This window comes from Mytilus edulis, chromosome 10 (genome assembly GCF_963676685.1).
Source record: "Mytilus edulis chromosome 10, xbMytEdul2.2, whole genome shotgun sequence".
Lineage (NCBI taxonomy): Eukaryota > Metazoa > Mollusca > Bivalvia > Mytilida > Mytilidae > Mytilus > Mytilus edulis.
This window is the reverse complement of record NC_092353.1, coordinates 21004415-21027419: the sequence shown is the minus strand read 5'-3', so window position 1 is coordinate 21027419 and position 23005 is coordinate 21004415. Positions and strand designations below refer to the sequence as shown.

Here is a 23005-nt window from a genome sequence, read left to right as displayed (position 1 = left end):
TACATTTGAATATTAAATAATAGTATACCAAATACACTTTTTTATAGTCCACATTTTTGTGACTTTATTATTGGGTGTCTTTTATCTGAGTTTCTTATACATTCTTAAATGCATATGACAATCCCAGACTTAAAGTTGCAATACTTAATTAAAGTATAGTTTTTTACTGACTCCTTGAAGTCAGAACATAATGTGACTTGTTCAAGTCAGTTTGCACAACAGGATTTACCTCAATGAAATATTAAGATATCAAAAATATACCAAATTATCTTTTATCTATATAGTTCTTATAATTGTGACTTAATTTTTTGTGATTTTTTTTTCCTACTTGTATCCATACATTCTAACAATCACATCACAATCATGATAATGCACAACTTTTACAGAACTTTGCAAGCCATTTAGTTTTTGACAGACTATTTTAAGTCCGAACATGCCCATTTGACCTGTTTAAGTCAATTTGTCTGAACATGATTTGACCTGTTCAAGTCAGATTGCAGAACAATTTTTCAATCAAAGCTAGGTGTACTTCCTTTAAGCCCTGCTTCTGAGTCTGCCATTTGTGAATTTATTTGATAAATGTTTAGAAACAATTAAGTCAAATGATTATTTATTTTAGGGGATCTTATATATATTTCTTATGTCTGACGTTCCCATACTTTCATTTAATATCATATGTCAGTGCCCCACTCTAAAAATTTCAATAAATTTAGTTTTGGGCTGACTGTTTTAAGTCAAAACATGATTTGACCTGTTTAAAAGAAAATGCATTTAAATATTGAATATACCAAATATTTTTTTTTAAAGTCCTCATTGTGACTTTAGGGGACCTTTAATATTTTCTCTGTCCCATATCTGGCTTTCCCATACATTTTTAAATCAATATGACAGTACTAGACTTAAAGGTTGAAATAAGTTTAGTTTGGACTGACTCTTTGAAGTCAGAACATAGTGTGACTTGTTTGAGTCAGTTTGCACAACAGTATTTACCTCAATGAAATATTAAAATAATAAATGTTTTGCTCTTGATAAATTTAGCTAAAAGTGGATGAGAATAGATCCCTTTTTTTTTCCTTGGAAGATTTGAAGTATTGTCATGGTACTAGTAAATGTATCCAATATTGTATTTTGTAAATCTTTTGATATTGACAGAAAATTGTATGATCCATTTTTTCTGCTTTGGTTTTTGTTTATTTGGAAATGATTGAATTTGATGAGATAAATATATTATGTTAAGATTCTGGAAAGAAGAAGGTATGATGAGCCCCACTTTTTAAACTCTTAGATTCGAAACTAGTAATCACTATATTTTATGGAGATTGATAACAAAGTGGTAGTAATGACTGCTTCAAGTCAGAACAAAAATGACCTCTCTAAGTCAAAATGCATTAAAAAGGGACATAAATCTTATTAGAATATGAAGATATTAAGTCACAATATTTTATGCAAAAGCTGACCTGTGGAAGTCATTTTATGATAAATTAAAGTCTGACATAAACTGACCTGTACAAGTCATATTCTGTTGAGTGCCAGAAGGGAGACAACACTTACATCAAATTATATCTGACCTATGGAAGTCATTTTATTCTGACTTGTTTATGTCAGAGCTCTGACTGCTGAATTACCTCTTTAGGCATTTTAGTTTAGACCGATTAAAGATTGATTCAAAGATTTCACATTGGTCCTAAAATTGACTAAGTGAACTAATAATGTCCTTGTGTGAACGGGACTATTAGGTAAATTTGAAGGGTGGAGATACTTCTCCAAAATGTAGCTAATAACATGACAATTTCAAAAATAGAATAAAAAGTTTTGTTTCAAGCTACATGTTCTGCAAAACTGTCAGATATTGTACAGATTTTATATGGAGAATGCACTAAACCACACAAAATTGTTCCTACCTGCAAACAGAGAATCTTTACTACTGCTTCTTTCAAATTCATCTTCACTTAAGTTGCAAATTTTTTCTTCTGATAAGCCTATCTTCACCTCTTCTTTTTCACTTTCCAATCTATTTGATTGAACATTTTCTTCGCTCCCTGAAATAACTTTACCACAAATTTCTTCCAAAGAAAGACACAGATACTTTGTGCATTGTATGAATATCATAATCACTCTTATTATTCCAATGTACATTTTTTTGTACTCAATATTCTTCATCTTGCAGAATAACTTTGCAATAATAGGGAACATTTTACGCACAAGATACATTATCAGTAAATATGTGGAATTCAAATTTGCCATGAAACATATTCCTGTAAAATATTAAAAAACATAAATTAAAGATTCTTTAAGATATATAATAATACATGTAACAAATGATTTTGTCTAGTGTTTCTAAGGCAGAAATATTAATATAAAAGAAGATCGTTTCAACAAATAAACATTGCTCATGATCAATAAAAGTGTTCCTTTTCTCTGTATAAAATATATAGGTTAAATTAAGAAGAACCTTTGAATTTTATTCTAAATGCTTTTTATCCATGGTCGTTTAGTTAGGTTTTAGTTGTTTTTACTGATGAAAATTTCTGTCTTTCTCTGTATTAAAATTTTCAAGATAACTCCAAAATGGGTAGTCTTTATTTTCTAAAAATTCTGCAACAGATTGAAATTGGCCTGCTGATCAGTTTTAAAATCCTTGTAATTTTTGTTTTACCTGCCTAAGTTGTTTAATTTCTAACAACTCCAATAAGTTGTGTGGTTGAGATAATGACACTTTCACAAATATGATCTTATTAAGAATGAGTAATCTGATGAGAACATTTGGGGTAGTTTTGAGGAGCAGCTATTTTGTCCAGGTAAACTGATCCTCTTTATACTTGGAAGTACAAGTCCAATCACCCTGAAAACAACTTGGTTTTAGTACTGTATACTGTTTGGTGTGGTTGTTTTATAGTTTTTATAAGCATCATATAAATTGCTGTGATATTTCTTTCTGTGTTTTGAAATAATTCATTTGAACATTTACCAGCAGAATCAGAAACACAAGAGCATATAGGGAAATTTTGCTTCATCTCTGCCGTACATAGTTAAATAGTTACATAACACTTGGCACTCACCTAATCCACTACAAATTTTTGATAAGATTTTAAAAATATTAAAAATTGGAAGATACACTAAGTATGCTGTCCATAGTGTTGAAATCATCATAATGCAAACAATACTAAAGACCAGTATAACTTCTAGAGGGTTCAGCTTTCCTACAAAAATAAAATCAAAAGTGGCATCATAGCTCATCATAGATATCCAAAAAGCAATATTTGAATATCTAATTGTGTGAACTGAATTTTCATTTGAAAGATGCAAATTTCCCATTACTATGATTTTTTTTTTATAGAAAAGTAAATTGTAGTTGTCAATTTGACTTCTTGGATTTATTTTTATTGGAGTACTATCTAAATGTACCCAAACATATATCAACAAACTATATATAAGGATTTATATTTGATCAACATCAAGTATCATAAACACTGAATCCTATTTATGCAATTATCAATAACAATGAGGTCCAGGTTACATGAAACCTGCACAGAAACATGTTCACATTTCCATTATTCCATACACAACCAATAGGCTTCCAAAGAAACAAACCCAACCTTGAAAGCATTGTGTTTAAATGAGGTCAATGTCATGTGAACACAGCAAGGCAGACATGTTTGTCATAAAATTGTTCTGTAAGCATATAACATTGGTTACAGTAACCTAGAAACAGACCTATCTAGGAAAATTTATTATTGACTAATGAACTATGAAAATGAGATCACGATCAGATGAACTCTGCAAAACAGACATTAGGTCATACAGTTTTGACCAATAATGATTTACTTTTATTAATAGTGACTTGGATGGAGAGTTGTCTCATTGGCACTCATACCATATCTTCTTATATATATGTACATCTTGCTATCATTCCTGATTCGAAATACAGATGATTATTATATCAGAAAAAGGAACCATAAAAGTTTAATATTGAAAAATGAACCATGCAACTTAGGTAAAGCCAAATAAAACCTGCCAGTTGGACATTCCTGAACACCTTCCAATTATAACATACAACAAATATATATAGTTGACCTATTGCTTATAGTATCTGTAACAAAGACCAGACATGGATATATGAGACAGAAACTTCATAACATAATGCATCTGTCATGTCTGTATATAATTTATAAAGTGGCAAGGTCTAAAATATATACAAAGATTTATACAAATAATTAAAGCCACTTGGCACTCCTGTCTTGCATTCTGTGATTTTTATCATAGGTGAGACAAATACCTAAGACACAAATTTGTTATATGTGAGATAAAGCAGGACACAAGTATACTGAAAATGCCAGACGAGAGGCATTGATGACTCATCAAAATCATTAAACTTGGTCTGAGCCAATAATTTTTTATAATCTTGACTAGTGTTCAATTTTGATGGAGGACAATAGACAAAATACTAATCTGATGAATAAAAAATCTGATCTTAAAATACATTTGTATATCAAAACTTACTTGCATAAATGGCAAGGACACAGATACCTGCTATCATACAGCTGAAGTGCCTCAATAGTAGACCTAACCTAAAATAGAGATATAATCAGATAAAGACTCATTTATGAGTTTGAACATTTTCTATGTCAGTAATTGCATTGATTTTGTTATAAATAAATAAGAATATAACTGAACATTGACCATGTTGACCAAAGTCATTCTAAATTATTTTTTCAAAGAATTCCAGTTAAGCCAGTGCCTGGGGTCGTCATTAACTTGCAATGAGGTTAGAGGTTTGTTTTTCATATTTTTTGCTCCATGTCATTGTGCACTGTGACTTTCAGATGAAGAATAGCAATGAAAGTGCTGTCCTTTGCTTTTCGTGTGTTTTGCTGTTGTTTTGCATGTTAAGATTTTTCTGTCATGGATGGATACCCCATATCCTTTGTTTTTTTTATTATGTTCTACAAAACAGTAACAAGCACTTATGATCCTTCAACTAAACTTCTATTTTCTCATTATACAAGGTCATATTTTTCATAGACTGTTTATGATGTCTTAACACTAGATATCCATTTTATTTAAGTCTGGGAGAACAAGATTTATTTATTAGTTGAAGCTTTACAATCTATTCATTGAATGTGTTTTGATTGATATTCTAGTCAAGGGAAAAACTGATAACAATAATGAATATGTCAATATCACTTTTGACCTCAATTTTCTCATATTTCTTGCACAGAAACAACATAAAGTGTCATTTTCTGGTCAATCAAAGGCCATAAACCCTTAGTTCAAAAGGAAAAGTTGTCAATATCAAAATTTATTTCCATTTATCATTAGTACTAAAATTTTAAAATTGGCAGGCATTTGCATAAAAGGTTCTTCAGATATTGCACTAAAACTACAAACACTTGCCTTTTCCAAATAAATAAAGGACCATAACTCTTGAACGAAAAAAGGGAAAATTGTAAATATTGCCAATAATAAAATTACCTTTCAAAATAAGTTAGGTGATTAGCTGTGGCAGTCTCAGTAAAGAAAATATGCTTTTCCCCTAGTATTTCCATCCAGGTAATGACCTTCTCCATTTCTTTGTACTGCTTGACTGCTGAAAATGTCATCCACACTAAAACTGCTACTGCAATTTTAACAGTAGTGCGGAGTAGAAGAGAATAACCTTCTACAATCACCAAGTAGGCTGCTACTATCAAAAAGCACAAGATTGTCACTCTGAAGAAGTTTGAAGTATGCTCATGGGAGTGGCTGTCTTGGCTATAAATAAACAATATATCACATTACATGTATAATATACAAAAACTAACCTGAATATAGATTGAGTGCATATAAAGCAAACATAATTGAAGACAAGAGTGCACACACTGAAATGTCTTGCCTTCTTTACTAACCCTTGATTTAATGTTGATAGTCCTAAATATAAAGCTTTACTACAAGTATCACAAAAACATGATCCAAGAAAATGAGACTTAGGTCAATTAAACCAAACAAAAATACAAGTACACTTTACAATCATCCAATACACCATAGTTGACCTATTGCTTATAGTTTCTAAGAAACAGATCGATAGACTTAACCAAGAAAACTACACATTGACCAATGAACCATGAAAATGAAGTCAAGGTTAGATGAACCATGCCAGGCAGATATGTACAGCTTACAATTCTTCCATAAACCAAATATAGTTGACCTATTGCTTATAGTTTAAGAATAACAGACCAAAACACAAAAACTTAACATACATTGAGTAATGAACCATGAAAATGATATCAAGGGCAAACAAAAGTGCACACACTGAAATGTCTTGCCTTCTTTACTAAACATTGATATTATGTTGATAGTCCTAAATATAAAGCTTTATTACAACTGTCACATAAACTCAACATTGATCAATGAACCATGAAAATGAGGTCAAGGTCAAATGAACCATGCCAGGCAGACATGTGCAGCTACCAAATATAGTTATCCTTTTACTTATAATAAGAGAGAATTTAACATTACAAAAATTCTTAACTTTTTTCAAGTAGTCACTGAACCATGAAAATGAGGTCAAGGACATTGGACATGTGACTGACGGAAACTTCGTAAGATGAGGCATTCATATACAAAGTATGAAGCATCCAGGTCTTCCACCTTCTAAAATATAAAGCTTTTAAGAAGTTAGCTAATGCTGCCGCCGCTGGATCACTATCCCTATGTCACGCTTTCTGCTACAAAAGTCGCAGGCTCGACAAAAACTACTGAACAACTGGCTCCTAACTCGATTCAGGTGAACAGACATATAGCAAGTTGAATTTTTTTGTTCCCCTGGCAAATAATATTACAGTTGAAAGTAACACTTCTCCTTCAAAAGTTCTGCATGCTTTATTCTAGAAAATCAGCATGATATTGCAGGGGAATGTAAGTAAAGGGGAAAGAAATCAATGTAAATATATCTTTTTATCGTTTACAAAAAAACAGGTACTGGAAATAGTCACAATTACTTTTCCGGATGCGGGAGGCAGGAATAAAAAAAAATTTCTTCTGTTTTGAAAAAAATATGTGCGGTCAAATAAGGAATGAAATTGGTGTGGCCTGACAATACACAAAATATAGAAGACCTATTGCATACAGTATAAGAAAAACAGGATCACTATCCCTATGTCATGCTTTCTGCGACAAAAGTTGCAGGCTCAACAAAAATCCAAAATTTTATTTATCATAAACACAAAGTATTTTTCAAAATCTACAAACTTATCTGTAATTATCTTCAAAATGTCTAATAATGAACAGTAAGTTTCTTACTTTATTTATGCAGTCCTATATAACTTACAATCATCAACAATTGGGAAACAACTCAAATAAATCTGTCAATCCAATCATATGACATATACCAGATGCTTTAATTTGTTATTTATAAACAGGTGAAAATTAGTCATGTAAGTGTAATTAAACTTTATATATATAATAAACCATCTCTGTTCAAAGAGAAATAACTCAATCACATAATAGTACCACTTTTTATGATTAAAAAGGGCGATAACTCAAGGTTAAAATAGTGAAAATAGAACCTGACCTTGATTTAGTCACATGACATATCTTAATTTGAAAAAAAATGTTCAAAGTTTTTTTACATAAATGAAGGGACACTGTTTGGCAGCCACCCTCCCATCATACATCGCCAAATCATTAACAGATTTTACTTTGTAAACCGGATAAAAACATAAACATTACAATAAGCTTAACTGATTATTTTTTGAATGTCAGACAGAAACAAAAGAGTTTGTCACAGACTGAAGTACATACCTTTTCTTTTTATGCCTTGAAGACTTCTTTGTTGATGAAAAGTATGGTGAAGCATCCTTTAATTCAGAAAAATTTATAAAAGTCTCTTTTTTCATCAACTTTGAAAACAGTAAATAACAATCATCAATTTTAAATGGATTCTTCTGCTTCTTTTTAGAGTTGCTCTCAATTGTTCTTCCAACTATGAAATGTTTGATATTCCTCCTAAATGCTGTAAATGAGAAGAGAAAATCTAAGAAAGAAACATGAGAGTGTTTCGATGTTTTATACAAGTTGTATTAGGAAAGAATTACAGTAAGCTCTTTCTATATCACTTATATCCTATAGAAACTTATATATCATTATATACTGCAGCTGTGCTATTTGAGCAGTCAAATTGCATTGACTGTATATTTATTTGTGATATACAGTCACTGACCGTATATCACCTTGTTTATGACGTTGACAATGCGTTTCCGTAGAGTTTTATTTATGACGTCAATAAAACATACAGATTCGCGGCAATTTTACGTTGTCCGCTCATAATAAAAGAATGACGTTTTTTACCCTAAATACTTCATTTTGAACAGTTATAAGAGTTGCAGTATATAAAGAATAACCATACATTGTCTCGAAATATCAATCTGTCAATCTATATATCTTCAATAGCATAAAAACAAAAAGATCATTTTATCTCATATTTTGCATAGATACAACCTGACTAAGATTTATGAATTTGTTGAAATAGGGTTGACCTGTGTTTTTGTTTAATTTTTTTTAACTATGAACTGCTTCGTCAAGCAATATTCAAGTCTGAATTTGGATTGTAATTAAAGATTTGACTTATTATTGGTTTCTGACACAGAAGACATGTAGTCGAAGATCTTAAAATTAATTATATGATTTGAATTTATATTCAATTTAGGATTTCTTGCTTAAGTTCAATACACTACTATGCACTGTGCTATTGTGCATTACTTAGTAAATCTGTTTTCAGACTATATACAAAGAATTAGCAATTGTCACCTCCAATTTTTCTTTCGAAAATTGACAATTTCTTAAATCTTGCAGAACAAAATTTACACCCCACCCTTTTCCAACAAAAAAAACACCATTTGAAGAAAATTTTCTGTTTTGTAAAATGTGGTAGTTTAAGAGACATTCATACATAAGTACTTTGGTTATTGTCTGAAAACTAGATAAAATATTTGTTTTAGACTTTTCATCGAGGTGTCGCACGTTAGACGCGGACGGGCTACCGCGGGTCTCTCGACCATCTAGGCCGGCAAACTATACCCTCGGTAAAAAAAATTTACGTGGGTGAAATTTTCACTTTTCGGCTCTTATTCCTGAATGGTTTAGGTGATTACCCCCAATATGAATCCAAACCTTCCTTTTGAGGTATTAAACCTTTTGCCTAAATTTCAAAGAGATCCAACCACTTAAACTAAAGTTATTGTCCAGAAACCAAATGTCTTCCAAAGACAACGATGACATGATAGCATTATAAGATTCTTAATTTTTTTTGGCATTTGTATAAAGAGTGAACATATGTTTAAACCTAAATAATGTTTTTCTAATTTATGAAATAACTGACTATTGAATTATATTCATTTAAATTTTCATTTTTAGTGTCACTGATGAACATGTCTGATTATATTTTGGATCATTGACATAAGTTGCTCGCATAAGGCAGCTTAACTGCCTAAAAAATACCATCAATATATATTTATTTTTGTATTTATTTTTAGTTGTAATGTGAGCCAGATTTGATAACTGTTTGTGTAATTATATACAATTTGTTCCAAAAAATTTCTATCAAACTGACTCTTATTAAATTTTCATAGTCTCACCCTTTGTTCATTTAATTTTTTATCTAAAAAAGTAAAACATATTCATATTTAACCACACACCCTACATAAATAAGATCTTAACTTAAATAATAGCATGTCACTGCATGTCATATAGAGGATGTTATAGTACTTGTGCAAAGGCAATGATACATTTTCACTGTTTGGTGATAGTTTTAATATCCTACCTAAGAACATCTGCATGGCTGGATTGTGAAGTTCTGTTCCATAGTATTTCTGAAACAAGTGACTACTAAAGTTGTAAATTGTCTGCCTACAGCATATCTGCTGCTTTGCATCATAACAAATCACTCTTATACATGTATGTGGTCTGGTTAATAACTTAAGACTGTTGCATGTCATATTTCTGATCTCAGTTGAATACATACACACATATTTTCCCATTTCATGACATGAAATAGATCCTGAAATGTACAGTTAATAAAATATTATGATAAAGAATAAAGTAAGATCCGCACAAATACACTTCATAAGAGGTGATTTTGCCAGTTTCATAAACTGTAGGATTTTCAGGTTGACAAAATTTTGAATGGCATAGTTAATGATTAGCTATAGCTCTAAAACTTGCTATGTTTACAATGAAAGGTTCAAGGAAACACACTTTTGAGATTGAATAACTGTACAGAAATATTGACAAGACTTATATAGAATGGGGAGTCTTAACTGTTTATCTAAGTTGGACATGACAAGGACTTTTAAACAAAAAGAATTCAGCAAAAAATGAAGAATATTTAAGGCAAACAGACACTCATTCATTCTACAATGTTTTAAATTGCTAAAAAGAGCTTCAACCAAAGATTTTATAAACAACTAATATAAGGATTTGATCTTGATCCACTACAATTACAAACTGATCTTGTAGTTGTACTAGATGTAAGAATTCATCAGCAAATAGAAATAAGATTGTGATTGCAGACAGATCTAACAACCATACACATGTTAAAACTTGTCACTATTGAGCTGCTGACCAAATATCATAGGAATCATAAGTGGTATTTATATATTATAAACAGTTAGACTACTTAATCAATTATGCGGTTGAATGGCATCAAAAACCAAAAGTTGCAAACAAGGTTTTGATTAATGGCTTACTAAAGTAAAATTACATTAACGAAAAAAATATTATTCAATGAATAACAATTTTTGTGGGTTTCATGGGCACAAGTGAACCACAAATTAAAATGTTTTTAAAATGAGTTTACTTATTGTCTATAGGCTTTGTAGGCAAATTTAGAAAAAATAATGAAATCTAATATCCAAGAAAATGCAAATTTTCCATCAACCAAAATTGAAACCAGAGTATCATTTATTAATGTTATTTTTTCGTATTTATTTGCAATTTGTGATGTGCTTGTATTTGATTTATAAATGAAAGTGTAGCTATGTAAGTAGTATATATAGATTGTAGCTATAGTATGAGCCAGTATGCCTATTTTCTTTAGTCTTCCTCATACTTCATTTATGTACATTCCACTGACTTGTACATAAGTTTACTTACCGTTACTGGATGCATACACTGAACTGAATTCCATTTTGTCTACCGGTTTACTATGAGCAGTTGAAAGCATCTATAGGAGAAAGAAGGAAACTTTATTTTCTAAACAACATAAACTAGAGGCTCTTTAGGGGCTGTGTCAACGCTCACCTTGGTCTATGTGAATATTCAACAAAGGACACAGATGGATTCATGACAAAATTGTGTTTTGGTGATGTGTTTTGGTGATGGTGATGTGTTTGTAGATCTTACTTTACTGAACATTCTTGCTGCTTACAATTATCTCTATCTATAATGATTGGCCCAGTAGTTTCAGCGGAAAATATGAGAAAAAATTTACAAATTTTATGAAAATTGTTAAAAATTGACTATAAAGGGCAATAACTCCTTAGGGGTCAATTGACCATTTTGGTCATGTTGACTGATTTTTAGGTCTTACTTTGCTGTAAATTATTGCGGTTTACAGTTTATCTCAATCTATAATAATATTCAAGATAATAACAAACCAGATGCTCCGCAGGGCGTAGCTTTATATGACCGCAGAGTTCAAACCAGGGTTTCCCCTGGGTCAATTATTTTTTTCGCCACCTCTTTCGCCAAAACAATATATTTTTCGCCACTTTATAATTTTTTTCGCCAAGTCACATAAATATATGTTTCGTTTAAAACTTACCCTTTTTTCTACCCCCTCCCCCTTCCCTTAAATAAGATGATTTTGCCCATTTGTGTATATGATTATTCTCTCAAACTATTATTATTTTGATGAATAAAAATTAAACATTTACGTTAAAGCAACAGAATTTTTTTTAACTTAAAAGGGAAAAATATTCATTGTATTTTAAACAACTTTTCTAAATGATGAGGCCACTATACTATTATTAATTAAAAAAATATAAGTCCTAGAATATAACAAAATTAATGGACATGTTTTGATCATATGATATTTTTCTTGCTTTTGAACATTTTTCTTCACAACAGCTTTCTTTTCTGAACTATCTTTAAAAGGAGAGGAGACGTCAAAAATTTGCTTCAAATACGTGCGTCGCAAAGTGGTAAATAAATTCTGTATGTGATATTTAGCTGAAACCATTTAACCATATCATTTTGTCAAACAATTCAATCAACACCTTTATTAATTAGTCCTTTGTTGTCGATAGCTATAAAATGCAATCAGCTGATTATTGATTTTCTATCCAAATCTTAATGAGGTCAAGACGAATTTCGAGTATTGTCTGATCGGGTAAAGTCCGAGAAACTCGAAAAAGTAAATAAACAAGATGGAGAAAAATAAATCGTTATATATATTTCTGTCGCCAAATTCTTTCGTAAATGACTAATTTTTATCGCCACAATTATTATTTTTTCGCAAATTGCGAAAATGGCGACCGCCAGCAGAAACCCTGGTTCAAACCCTGAACATTGGGGCAAGTATGGACACAACATTCAAGCTTGATACAGCTCTGAATTTGGATTGTGATTAAATAGTTAACACAACACAGGTTTCTGACACATAATGAATGTGGTCTAAGAACTTTAACTTAAAAACTTACAAATTTTAAATTGGACATTACCTATTATGGTCCAATATCCAAAATCTAAATACATGGTTAGATTCAGCATATCAAAAAACCCCAAGAATTCAATTTTTTATGAAATCAAATAAAGTTCAATTTTGGACCCTTTAGACCTCAATGTGGACCAATCTGATAACCAGGCCCAAACATCAAAAATCTAAATACGTGGTTAGATTAAGCATATATCAAAGAACCCCATATATACAATTTTTGTTGAAATCAAACAAAGTTTAATTTTGGACCGCAATTTCGACCAACTTGAAAACTGGGCCTATAATCAAAAATCTAAATACAGGTTTAGATTCAGCATATCAAAAAACCCCAAGGATCCAATTTTTGTTGATATGAAACAAATTTTAATTTTGGACCACGGCTTGGACCAACTTGAAAACGGGGCCCATAATAAAAATTATAAGTACATGTTTAGATTCAGCATATCAAAATAACCCTAGAATTCAATTTTTGTTAAAATCAAATTAGTTTAATTTGGACCCTTTGGGCCTTAATGTAGACCAATTTGTAAATGGGACCAAAAATAAAGAATTTACATCCACAGTTAGATTCGACATATCAAAGAACCCAATTATTCAATTTTTGATGAATTCAAACAAAGTTTAATTTTGGACCCTTTGGGCCCCTTATTCCTAAACTGTTTGGACCAAAACTCCCAAAATCAATCCCAAACTTCCTTTTATGGTCATAAACCTTGTGTTTAAATTTCATAGATTTCTATTTACTTATACTTAAGTTATGGTGCCAAAACCAAGAATAATGCTTATTTGGGCCCTTTTTTGGCCCCTTATTCCTAAACTGTTGGGACCAAAACTCCCAAAATCAATCCCAACCTTCCTTTTGTGGTCATAAACCTTGTGTCAAAATTTCATAGATTTCTATTTACTTAAACTAAAGTTATAGTGCGGAAACCAAGAAAATGCTTATTTGGGCACTTTTTGGCCCCTAATTCCCAAACTATTGGGACCAAAACTTCCAAAATCAATCCCAACCTTCCTTTTATGGTCATAAAACTTGTGTTTAAATTTCATAGACTTATATTCACTTATACTAAAGTTATAGTGCGAAAACCAAAAGTCTTCGGACGCTGATGACAACGACGACTACGGACGACGACGCCAATGTGATACCAATATACGACCATGCGGTCGTATAAAAACGGCAAAATTTCCTTAAAATTACCAATTCAGGGGCAGCAACCTACCAATGGGTTGTCCGATTCATCTGAAAATTTAACAGCAGATAAATTTTGACATGATAAACAATTTTACCCCCATGTCAGATTTGCTTTAAATGCTTTGGTTTTTGAGTAATAAGCAAAATACTGCATTTTACCCCTATGTTCTATTTTTAGCCATGGTGGCCATCTTGGTTGGTTGGCAGGGTCACCTGACACATTTTTAAAACTAGATACCCCAATGATGATTGTGGCCAAGTTTGGTTTAATTTGGCCAAATAGTTTCAGAGAAGAAGATTTTTGTAAAAGATAACCAAGATTTACGAAAAACGGTTAAAAATTGACTATAAAGGACAATAACTCATAAAGGGGTCAACTGACCATTTTGGTTCTGTTGACTTATTTGTAAGTCTTACTTTGCTGAATATTTTTGCTGTTAACAGTTTATCTCTATCTATAATGTTATTCAAGATTAAATAACCAAAAACAGCAAAATTTCCTTAAAATTACCAATTCAGGGGCAGCAACCTAACAACGGGTTGTCCGATTCATCTGAAAAATTTCAGGGCAGATAGATCTTGACCTGATAAACATTTTTTACCCCCCCCCCCCCCCTCTGTCAGATTTGCTCTAAATGCTTTGGTTTTTGAGTTGTAAGCCAAAAACTGCATTTTACCCCTATGTTCCAATTTTAGCCATGGCGGCCATCTTTGTTGGACACAATTTTTAAACTAGATACCTAATAATGATTTTGGCCATGTTTGGATAAATTTGGCCCAGTGTTTTCAGAGGAGAAGATTTTTATAAAAGTTAACGAGGCTGGACACTGCCGGACGCCAGGTGATGAGAAAAGCTCACTTGGCCCTTTGGAACAGGTGAGCTAAAAACATAATTATTTCTTAATTAACACAGAGTATGTGAAAATGAACTACTTCATGACTAGCTGCATAGAATAACCATTTAGAAATTGTCACGATTTTTTTTTTTAATCTATTTGTTGATGTTTGATATATATGTTATCCAATACAAGCACATTCAGGATGGTTTTATTTATTTCAGTCATATATAATTGTTTGTAATCAGTAATCAATATATATATATATATACATATATGTCAAATGAATACTCAGTAATATGAAACTTTAGTACTGTAATTCAAATCTAGATGATAATTAGTTTTCAGAGTTTTTTTAAATTTTACTTTTTAAAGCATAAATTAGAACTTTTTGTATTACCATACACTAGATAATGCTTATTGTTTGAGAATGATTCATCATAACAATGGATTCCATCTTTTTGTGATCATAACTATTCAAAGATAATGTCCATTTTCATGTTTTTAATCATAATTTGACTTATATACTTTCTTATCAGTTAGTATTAACACTTAAGGCAGCATTAGTTGTCGTATTTGTGTTCACCAAATTGACCAAAACTCTCATATTTGATTTTAATTTACTAAAGTGTATATCAGAATTACGAAGTTTCCAAACTATCAACAATGCATGCATTATCCTTATAAAGTGTTAACTTTTAAGATTTAACAATCTTTTTAACCAAGTTGATATAACATGTGTAATTTGTAAAGACAAAGAGCAGAATCGACAAACATTCTTTAACCTGTCAGTAATTACAGTAAAAGGATGTATAAAGTACATACCAGTAACAGAAGAAGTGTCAGACGTAACTTTCCACCACTTCTGGTTGTTGTCATCAAATCAAAATTACCAACTACAAAAGATTTATTTATATCATGAATTACTTTAATAAATGCATAATGTTGCATTTCACCAGCAATATCAGTAACAAAATTGGTGAAAATAATAAAATTAAAAGCTGTACCATGATTGCATGATATGCCCTTTGCGTTTGAAGTTCAATATATCTCTATGTCATATCAGAATTTATGACAAACTAAATGGAGGTTATTTTTATAGATATAAATCAATCACCAAAATTTCAGCGATACTCCCCAAGCATTTTAAAGATATTATCATAAAACTGGAAAATCCCCCCTGTTTTATGAATAAAATCTCTGAAACGTAAAATCTTAAATTCATAAAAATCGAAAGCCAGCTTAAGTCAATAGATATAAACAATGATTCAAAATTTCATGAAAACTGCTGAAAGAATTTTTGAGTTAATGTCCATAAACTGGAAAATCCTCCTTTTTTTATAAATATTTTTATAAATATAACAACATTACTCGAAAATGTAAAACAAGAATGTGTCCATAGTACACGGATGCCTAACTTGCACTTTCATTTTCTATATTTAGTGGACCGTGAAATTGGGGTAAAACTCTTATTTGGCATTAAAATTAGAAGGATTATATCATAGGGAACATGTATACTAAGTTTCAAATTGATTGGACTTCAATTTCATCAAAAACTACCTTGACCATAAACTTTAACCTGAAACTTGCACTATCATTTTCTGTGTTCAATTGACCGTGAAATTGGGGTCAAAACTCTAATTTGGCATTGAATTTAGAAAGATCATATCATAGGGAACATGTGTACTAAGTTTCGAGCTGATTGGACTTCAACTTCATCAAAAACTACCTTGACCAAAAACTTTAACCAGAAGCAGGACGAACCAACGAACAGACAGATGGACGCACACACCAGAAAACACAACGATCCTCTACGATCATAGGTGGGGCATAAAAATCAATGTACTATTGAACTCAAAATTGTTTAACTTTTTCCAACAGTTGTCCTTGCACAATACCCTGTTTCAGCTGAAGCCATATTGTAAGTCATACTATTTCTGATTCAATTTTGCATATATCTAATAACCCCCCAAAAATGACAAGCCAATGAAAATTTGTAATATGGACTTGGTCCTCATTCGAAGGTATTAACGCCTGCACCATTTTATGAATTTCTCATGATGCTTCAGTTATTGTTTACCTTGTTTGCATATCCAACATTTAAAATAAAAAAATTATTTGCAGTTTGAAATGTGATATACTTTGTCTGTATGACTAAAGTTTAATGTGGAAAAACAGTTTCTTTTTCTTCAAAACTTTGAGTTTCCTTAAATTCCATGAAGGTTTGTGAAAGTTATTGATGTCTGAATAATTCAACAACAGAAGAAACCTAAATGAAAATAAAATCAATAAATGACAACATAATGAAGGATTGCTCTGTCTTGCTTCTGCAACAAAATGTTGCAGGCTCAACAAAAATGTTCCAGTAACATTGAAAACAATCAGGGAGTTGTTTCAATTAATACCTTTAACAACTTTGTTGTGACTGGTATAATGATTTTACCTTTATTAAGAAATTGTTTAATGCTTTCTATTAAACCATATTTGATTCCGCCTTTGATGTCATGTTCAACTTTGCTAATTTTCAATTTCTCACTGCCATTCACTAGAGATCTAGCATAATTCTGAGAGGTCTCTGTGCATGTTTTATGATTTTGCATTATATGACAAGGCTCATCATTTTTACTGAGCCTTTTCCTCGGTTCTTCCTGATTTGCCATTTGAACCTATAAACATAGCATATAAATGAGTTATTGTGCACCTAGATGTTCGAAACAAACTACTATCAACTGATGTGATATTTGGATGCATCAAATCTATGTGTTGGTTTCATTTTTTATTAATTTGCATGAAATGTAAGAAATGCAGGGGGGGTTATAGGGGGTAGGGTGTGTGAAAGAAAACACTTTGCATTTTACCCCACCATGCATAAAATTTTAGTTTATTTATAATTTTGTCCTGTAATTGTTCAGGATACCTTTCTAGCTTATTAAGATATTCATCACTCATATTTTAATAGAAGTGCCAACTTTGTATCTTTCATCTATGCAAGTTTTGGATTAGGGTGGGTGGACAAAGTAACGACTTTTAGCTTCCGAAATTTTAGGTTAGCATAATGAAAAACAACCATAAAAATTAGACAAAGATCTGATACTAGTTTATCTGTAAGGCATAACAATACAATATTTTTATTTCCAAATAACAGGTTTTTAAACTGTCAAACTAACAATCAACATTGATAGTAAATACTATTTCGTTAAAAAAAAACATTTTTTTTAATGAGAGCTTGTTTCATATTTACATATATATATGCTTCAATCTTCATTATCCACTATCCACATATCAATGCAGTTATGTAGGATACATATTCATCATGTTCATGCTTTTACAAAATTGAACCAGGTGCTCCGCAGGGCGCAGCTTTATACGACAGCAGAGGTCGATCCCTGAACAGTTGGGTCAGGTATGGACAAAACATTTAAGCGTGATACAGCTCTGAATTTGGATTGTGATCAAATTTTTGACATTATATGGGTTTTTTACACAAAACAAATGTCAAGCCACTCCATCATTATCATCATCTCAATTCAAATTTTAAATGGACTTTGCAACCATAAACACTCATTTAAATACATCAGAAAATTATAAAAATAGAAAATGACATGATAGTCATGTCTGGTAAATTTCCAACATACATTATCTAAAAACATTTTAGAAAAAATAAGGGAAAAAAGCTTCATCAGCAACATTTTATATTGGCAAATTTCCAATGAAGTTATTTACATAAAGTTATTGGCAAATAAAAATAGAAAATGACATCATAGTCATGTCTGGCAAATGTCCAACATACATTATCTAAAAACATTTTAGATACAGTACGCCCAGAGAGTTTGTAATCGCGAACTTTTATCACCGATTTCCGAGTGTAGCGGTGTGACACCGCGAATCACGGATTCTACTCCCAATTTCCTCCAAAGATTCTCTCCCAACACCGCGTGGCTGTTAATTGGTTTATTACCCATCGGATGAACTGAAAATTAATGACGCGTGACAACATAATCGGATTAGCCAGATTTATTACCTTTGTACATTTAATCGATCTTGATTGCACCTGTGTGTTTTAAAATACGTTATTTAAATGTCCATTCATTGTCAGATAAAAGTGTGACATTTTTTTTTAAAATAAGATAATTATTCTTGTATGTATATGCCCATGTCATTGTCATATTAAATAAAACGTAAAAACGTATAAAAATACTTATTTAGTATTTTCATTATAGTCCGATCAGGTCATAATTTTTGTTTTTTTCAACAAAGTTTCAACAAAGATGATTTTACCACAATTAGAACCTTTTATGACCTACTCAGTGAATATCCGGTTCATTAATAGTTCAATATTATATAATTAATATCAACTGGCTTAAAACAAAATGTTGTTTTTACGGTAATTTGTCCAATCTAAATCAAACCCTAGAGTTAATTTATCAGACCAACAAGTGAACTCTGTTACTTTCAATTTATTTTGAAATGTAAAATATTATGTTTCACTACCTCGGTAGATTACCGACTTGAAATATTTGAATTTAAAAAAGAAACTGTAAAGTGACAAATAGTTTTGTATGCAATGTGGCAGCCCTATATTCATAAATACTGAGATAATTCCCCGCCCAGACACAACACAATAATCACAACCTTATTTAATTATATGAAGAAATAAAATCATGTGTTTTTTATCTGTTATGATCTGTTATTGATCTTTTATTATTTAAAATAAAATTGGATTGGCGCAATCCGTATTTTACTGGTGTTAAAAGTCCTCGGCGAAATATAAAAAGAATATTTCAACAATTTATACTATAGAATATTAAAATGAAATTATATCGTACAAGAAAGAAATATGTAAAAAAAAATGTGGATCGGATTTTTACGATCGACACATTTTCACAGAGGATCTCTACCAACGCCCATCAGGAACTGAACGACATGCATCCTGTTTTCATCTACCATTAATGTATAGTGTTGACTATGGAAATAAATAATGTCCAGGTTTATGTCCTCTGTTGACTGAGAAACGTATAAATAAAAGGCTGATGTTCGTTTATTCAGAAAAGGAATAAAATTTAGAATCCGGTTAATCAATTGTAAAAGGACCTTCTAGAGCCTCAATCTTTACGCACACAAATGTCAATCATTACATGAATTTTCCCACGGTTATCTAGAAAGGTCACCTGAGTTTACTGTTACATGATACTATTTCCCGCCAAATATAAATCTCGTGGACAAAATTGAATTTAATATTGTGAGCGAAGTCAAGTTCAAGTTCAACCACGCACTGTTGATCACTGAGATGCGTGTCGTCTTCCCACGGCAATTAATTGTTTTAAAAATATTTAAAGATAACTGTTGTAAATACAACACAAAGGTTTACATTCATTGTGCGTAAATGAATATTATGCAACGACGAGTTGATGCAGCTTTAGAAGTATTCCTGTTGTAGCCGAAATGTATTATATCCTAAAATAATGCTAATCGTGAAGAGAAAATGCCGTAGACTTATTAAGCATAACGAATGGTGAATAGTATTTTCTTTTTTACTTGCATATACAAGTTTTAAGACACGTAATTTTTATCTTTAAACTCACTGCTCACATTTTATACCTTCAGCGTTAGTTTCCGTTTATTTTCACGCAAGTATGTCTCTTTTCGTAAGTTATATCAATTACCGATAAATAAAAAACGAGGTCATAATCAAGTATAGATTTTTTTTATAAAACTTTAATGCAATTGAAAGCATTAACAACAACGTTTTGGATTTTAAAACTTTTATTTTGTAATCGTAAAATGGAAATGGCGTAGAATTATTAGCATTTAACAGATAAGGAATAATATTTTCTTTTTTACTTGTAGTATAAAAAACTTTGAGACGTGTAATTTTTCTTTAAACTGCCCTCATTTATTCAGCGTTAGTCTCCGTTTATTGTTGCACAATTATATCTCTTTCAGTAAATTAAATATTTATTTACTGATAAAAAAACGGAAGTCAAAATCAAATATAGTTGTTTAAAAACTTGATTAAAATGTACAGAGTAATTGAAAGAATTAACAACAACGTTTTGCTTTTTATTTTAATCTTTCATTTGTTTCAAGCAATCAAATATAACCTGATAATCAATAGACAGGAAATACAATTGTTTAATTACATTAGAAATCTCACATACCTTGACTGTCGCGTGCCGGCATAGATCAGACGGATTAGGGCAATTAATTACCTGGTGTCACACCGCGTCACACCAGACTGGGAGAGATGTCGCTAATACAATAAACAAAAGGTAGCGGATTTACGCGGAAGTCGGAGAGAATACTCCCAAATTTCTCCGAGAATTTTGGGAGGGATGTCAGGGTTTCCTGGTGTTACACCATGAAACATATCGGAGTATGGAGTTTGGGATTACAAACTCCTTGGGCGTACTGTAAGATAAGGAAAAAAAGCTTCATCAGTAACATTTTATATTGGCAAATAAAATTATTCAATTTTTGATGAAATCACACAAAGTTCAATTTTGGACCGTTTGGGCCCTTTATTCCTAAACTGTTGGGATCAAAACTCCCAAAATCAAAACCAACCTTCCTTTTATGGTCATAAACCTTGTGTTTAAATTTCATAGATTTCTATTTACTTATACTTAAGTTATTGTGCGAAAACCAAGAATAATGCTTATTTGGGCCCTTTTTTGGCCCTTAATTCCTAAACTGTTGAAACCAAAACTCCCAAAGACAATCCCAACCGTCCTTTTGTGGTCAAACACCTTGTGTTTAAATTTCATTAATTTCTATTTACTTCTACTAAAGTTATTGTGCGAAAACCAAGAATAATGCTTATTTGGGCCCTTTTTTGGCCCTTAATTCCTAAACTGTTGGAACCAAAACTCCCAAAGACAATCCCAACCGTCCTTTTGTGGTCATAAACCTTGTGTCAAAATTTCATAGATTTCTATTCACTTAAACTAAAGTTATAGTGCGAAAACCAAGAAAATGCTTATTTGGGCCCTTTTTGGCTCCCAATTCCTAAAATGTTGGGACCAAAACTCCCAAAATCAATCCCAACCTTCCTTTTGTGGTCATAAACCTTGTGTTAAAATTTCATCGATTTCTATTCTCTTTTACTAAAGTTACAGTGCGAAAACTAAAAGTATTCGGACGACGACGACGCCAACGTGATAGCAATATACGACCAAAAAATTAAAATGTTTGCGTTCGTATAAAAATAAATAGCAATCTATAATTATAGGTTGTTTAAATTTGAAAGTATTAAAAAAACAATCTAATCGAAAATTAATTGAACATGGGTCTAAAATGGCAAAAACTGTTTGGAGCTATATTTATCTGTTCATCATGTTCATATAATACCTTCACAGCAATAAATAGCTATATAGGTCTCCAAACGGTTTTAAAACATTAAAACTGAAATGATATCAACCAGTTAAAATTAATATGGTCCTATTCTTGCTTCACAAAAATACAATACAAAATTCTGTACTTGTCTTGCTTCAAAGAAAAGTCACATACCTTTGTTATTTCAACATTCCTCTTAAATTTTACTTCAGAACAGATCTGTAGATCTGTAATACAAGAAAAGATTTATAATTAATTACACAAGTGCAAACACGAAGGTTTTCAGTGTGCTATTTGTATGATTTGTCCAGGCAAAACGCATTAATTAACAGAACAATCTTTTAATTCATAGTCATTGTGTAACCATTTTGGTCTTTAAGCATCAATGTGGAAAAAAAACTTGATAACACATAAAGAAGTCTTCTGGCATCTTATGTCATTGGTTTTCTGACTTCTAAATTTCATTTATTCATATAATTCTTTAAGACATTAGTCCAGACAGCTTCCCTTTTTTATTACCAATTGAATTGATAAAAAGTACATCAACACTTGCTGAATTCTTTTTTGTTTTACTTTAGATTGTGTACATGTATATGTTCCAGACCGTATGAGTATTTGGACCGTACGCGTACGGTCTGGACCGTATGCGTACTTTTTCGAAATACTCATACGGTCGGACCGTACGCGTACGGTCTGACTTATATCAAGGAGTTGATCAATTGTACTAGATACAAATACATGTAACAGATCAACATAACTTAACTCTCAAATAAATAGAAAAAAAATCAATTGTAATTGAAATAAAAACTTTACATTTTAACTATTTAAAAAATTCACGCTAATTAAATCTGTAAATCTCTAGTATTAAGCATGTACATGTAGATCAGTAATACATAATACACTAATTGAATTATGACAATTATTCTCACTGCAATTGAATGCAAATAATGT

General features: G+C 31.2%; 1 protein-coding gene across 2 annotated transcripts in view; it reads right to left on the bottom strand.

The window, feature by feature from the left end:
- LOC139490609 (uncharacterized) overlaps nucleotides 1-23005 on the bottom strand; it is a 90262-nt gene that overhangs the window by 18646 nt on the left and 48611 nt on the right. For both annotated transcript variants that reach the window (XM_071277497.1, XM_071277499.1), the window contains 10 exons: nucleotides 22229-22281; nucleotides 17166-17388; nucleotides 15548-15618; nucleotides 11128-11197; nucleotides 9797-10033; nucleotides 7780-7990; nucleotides 5473-5751; nucleotides 4501-4568; nucleotides 3060-3200; nucleotides 1902-2255 (listed from right to left, as the gene is read on the bottom strand). In XM_071277497.1, the coding sequence (XP_071133598.1) occupies nucleotides 1902-2255; nucleotides 3060-3200; nucleotides 4501-4568; nucleotides 5473-5751; nucleotides 7780-7990; nucleotides 9797-10033; nucleotides 11128-11197; nucleotides 15548-15618; nucleotides 17166-17388; nucleotides 22229-22281 (1707 nt within the window). The remainder of the gene's footprint in view (nucleotides 1-1901; nucleotides 2256-3059; nucleotides 3201-4500; nucleotides 4569-5472; nucleotides 5752-7779; nucleotides 7991-9796; nucleotides 10034-11127; nucleotides 11198-15547; nucleotides 15619-17165; nucleotides 17389-22228; nucleotides 22282-23005) is intronic.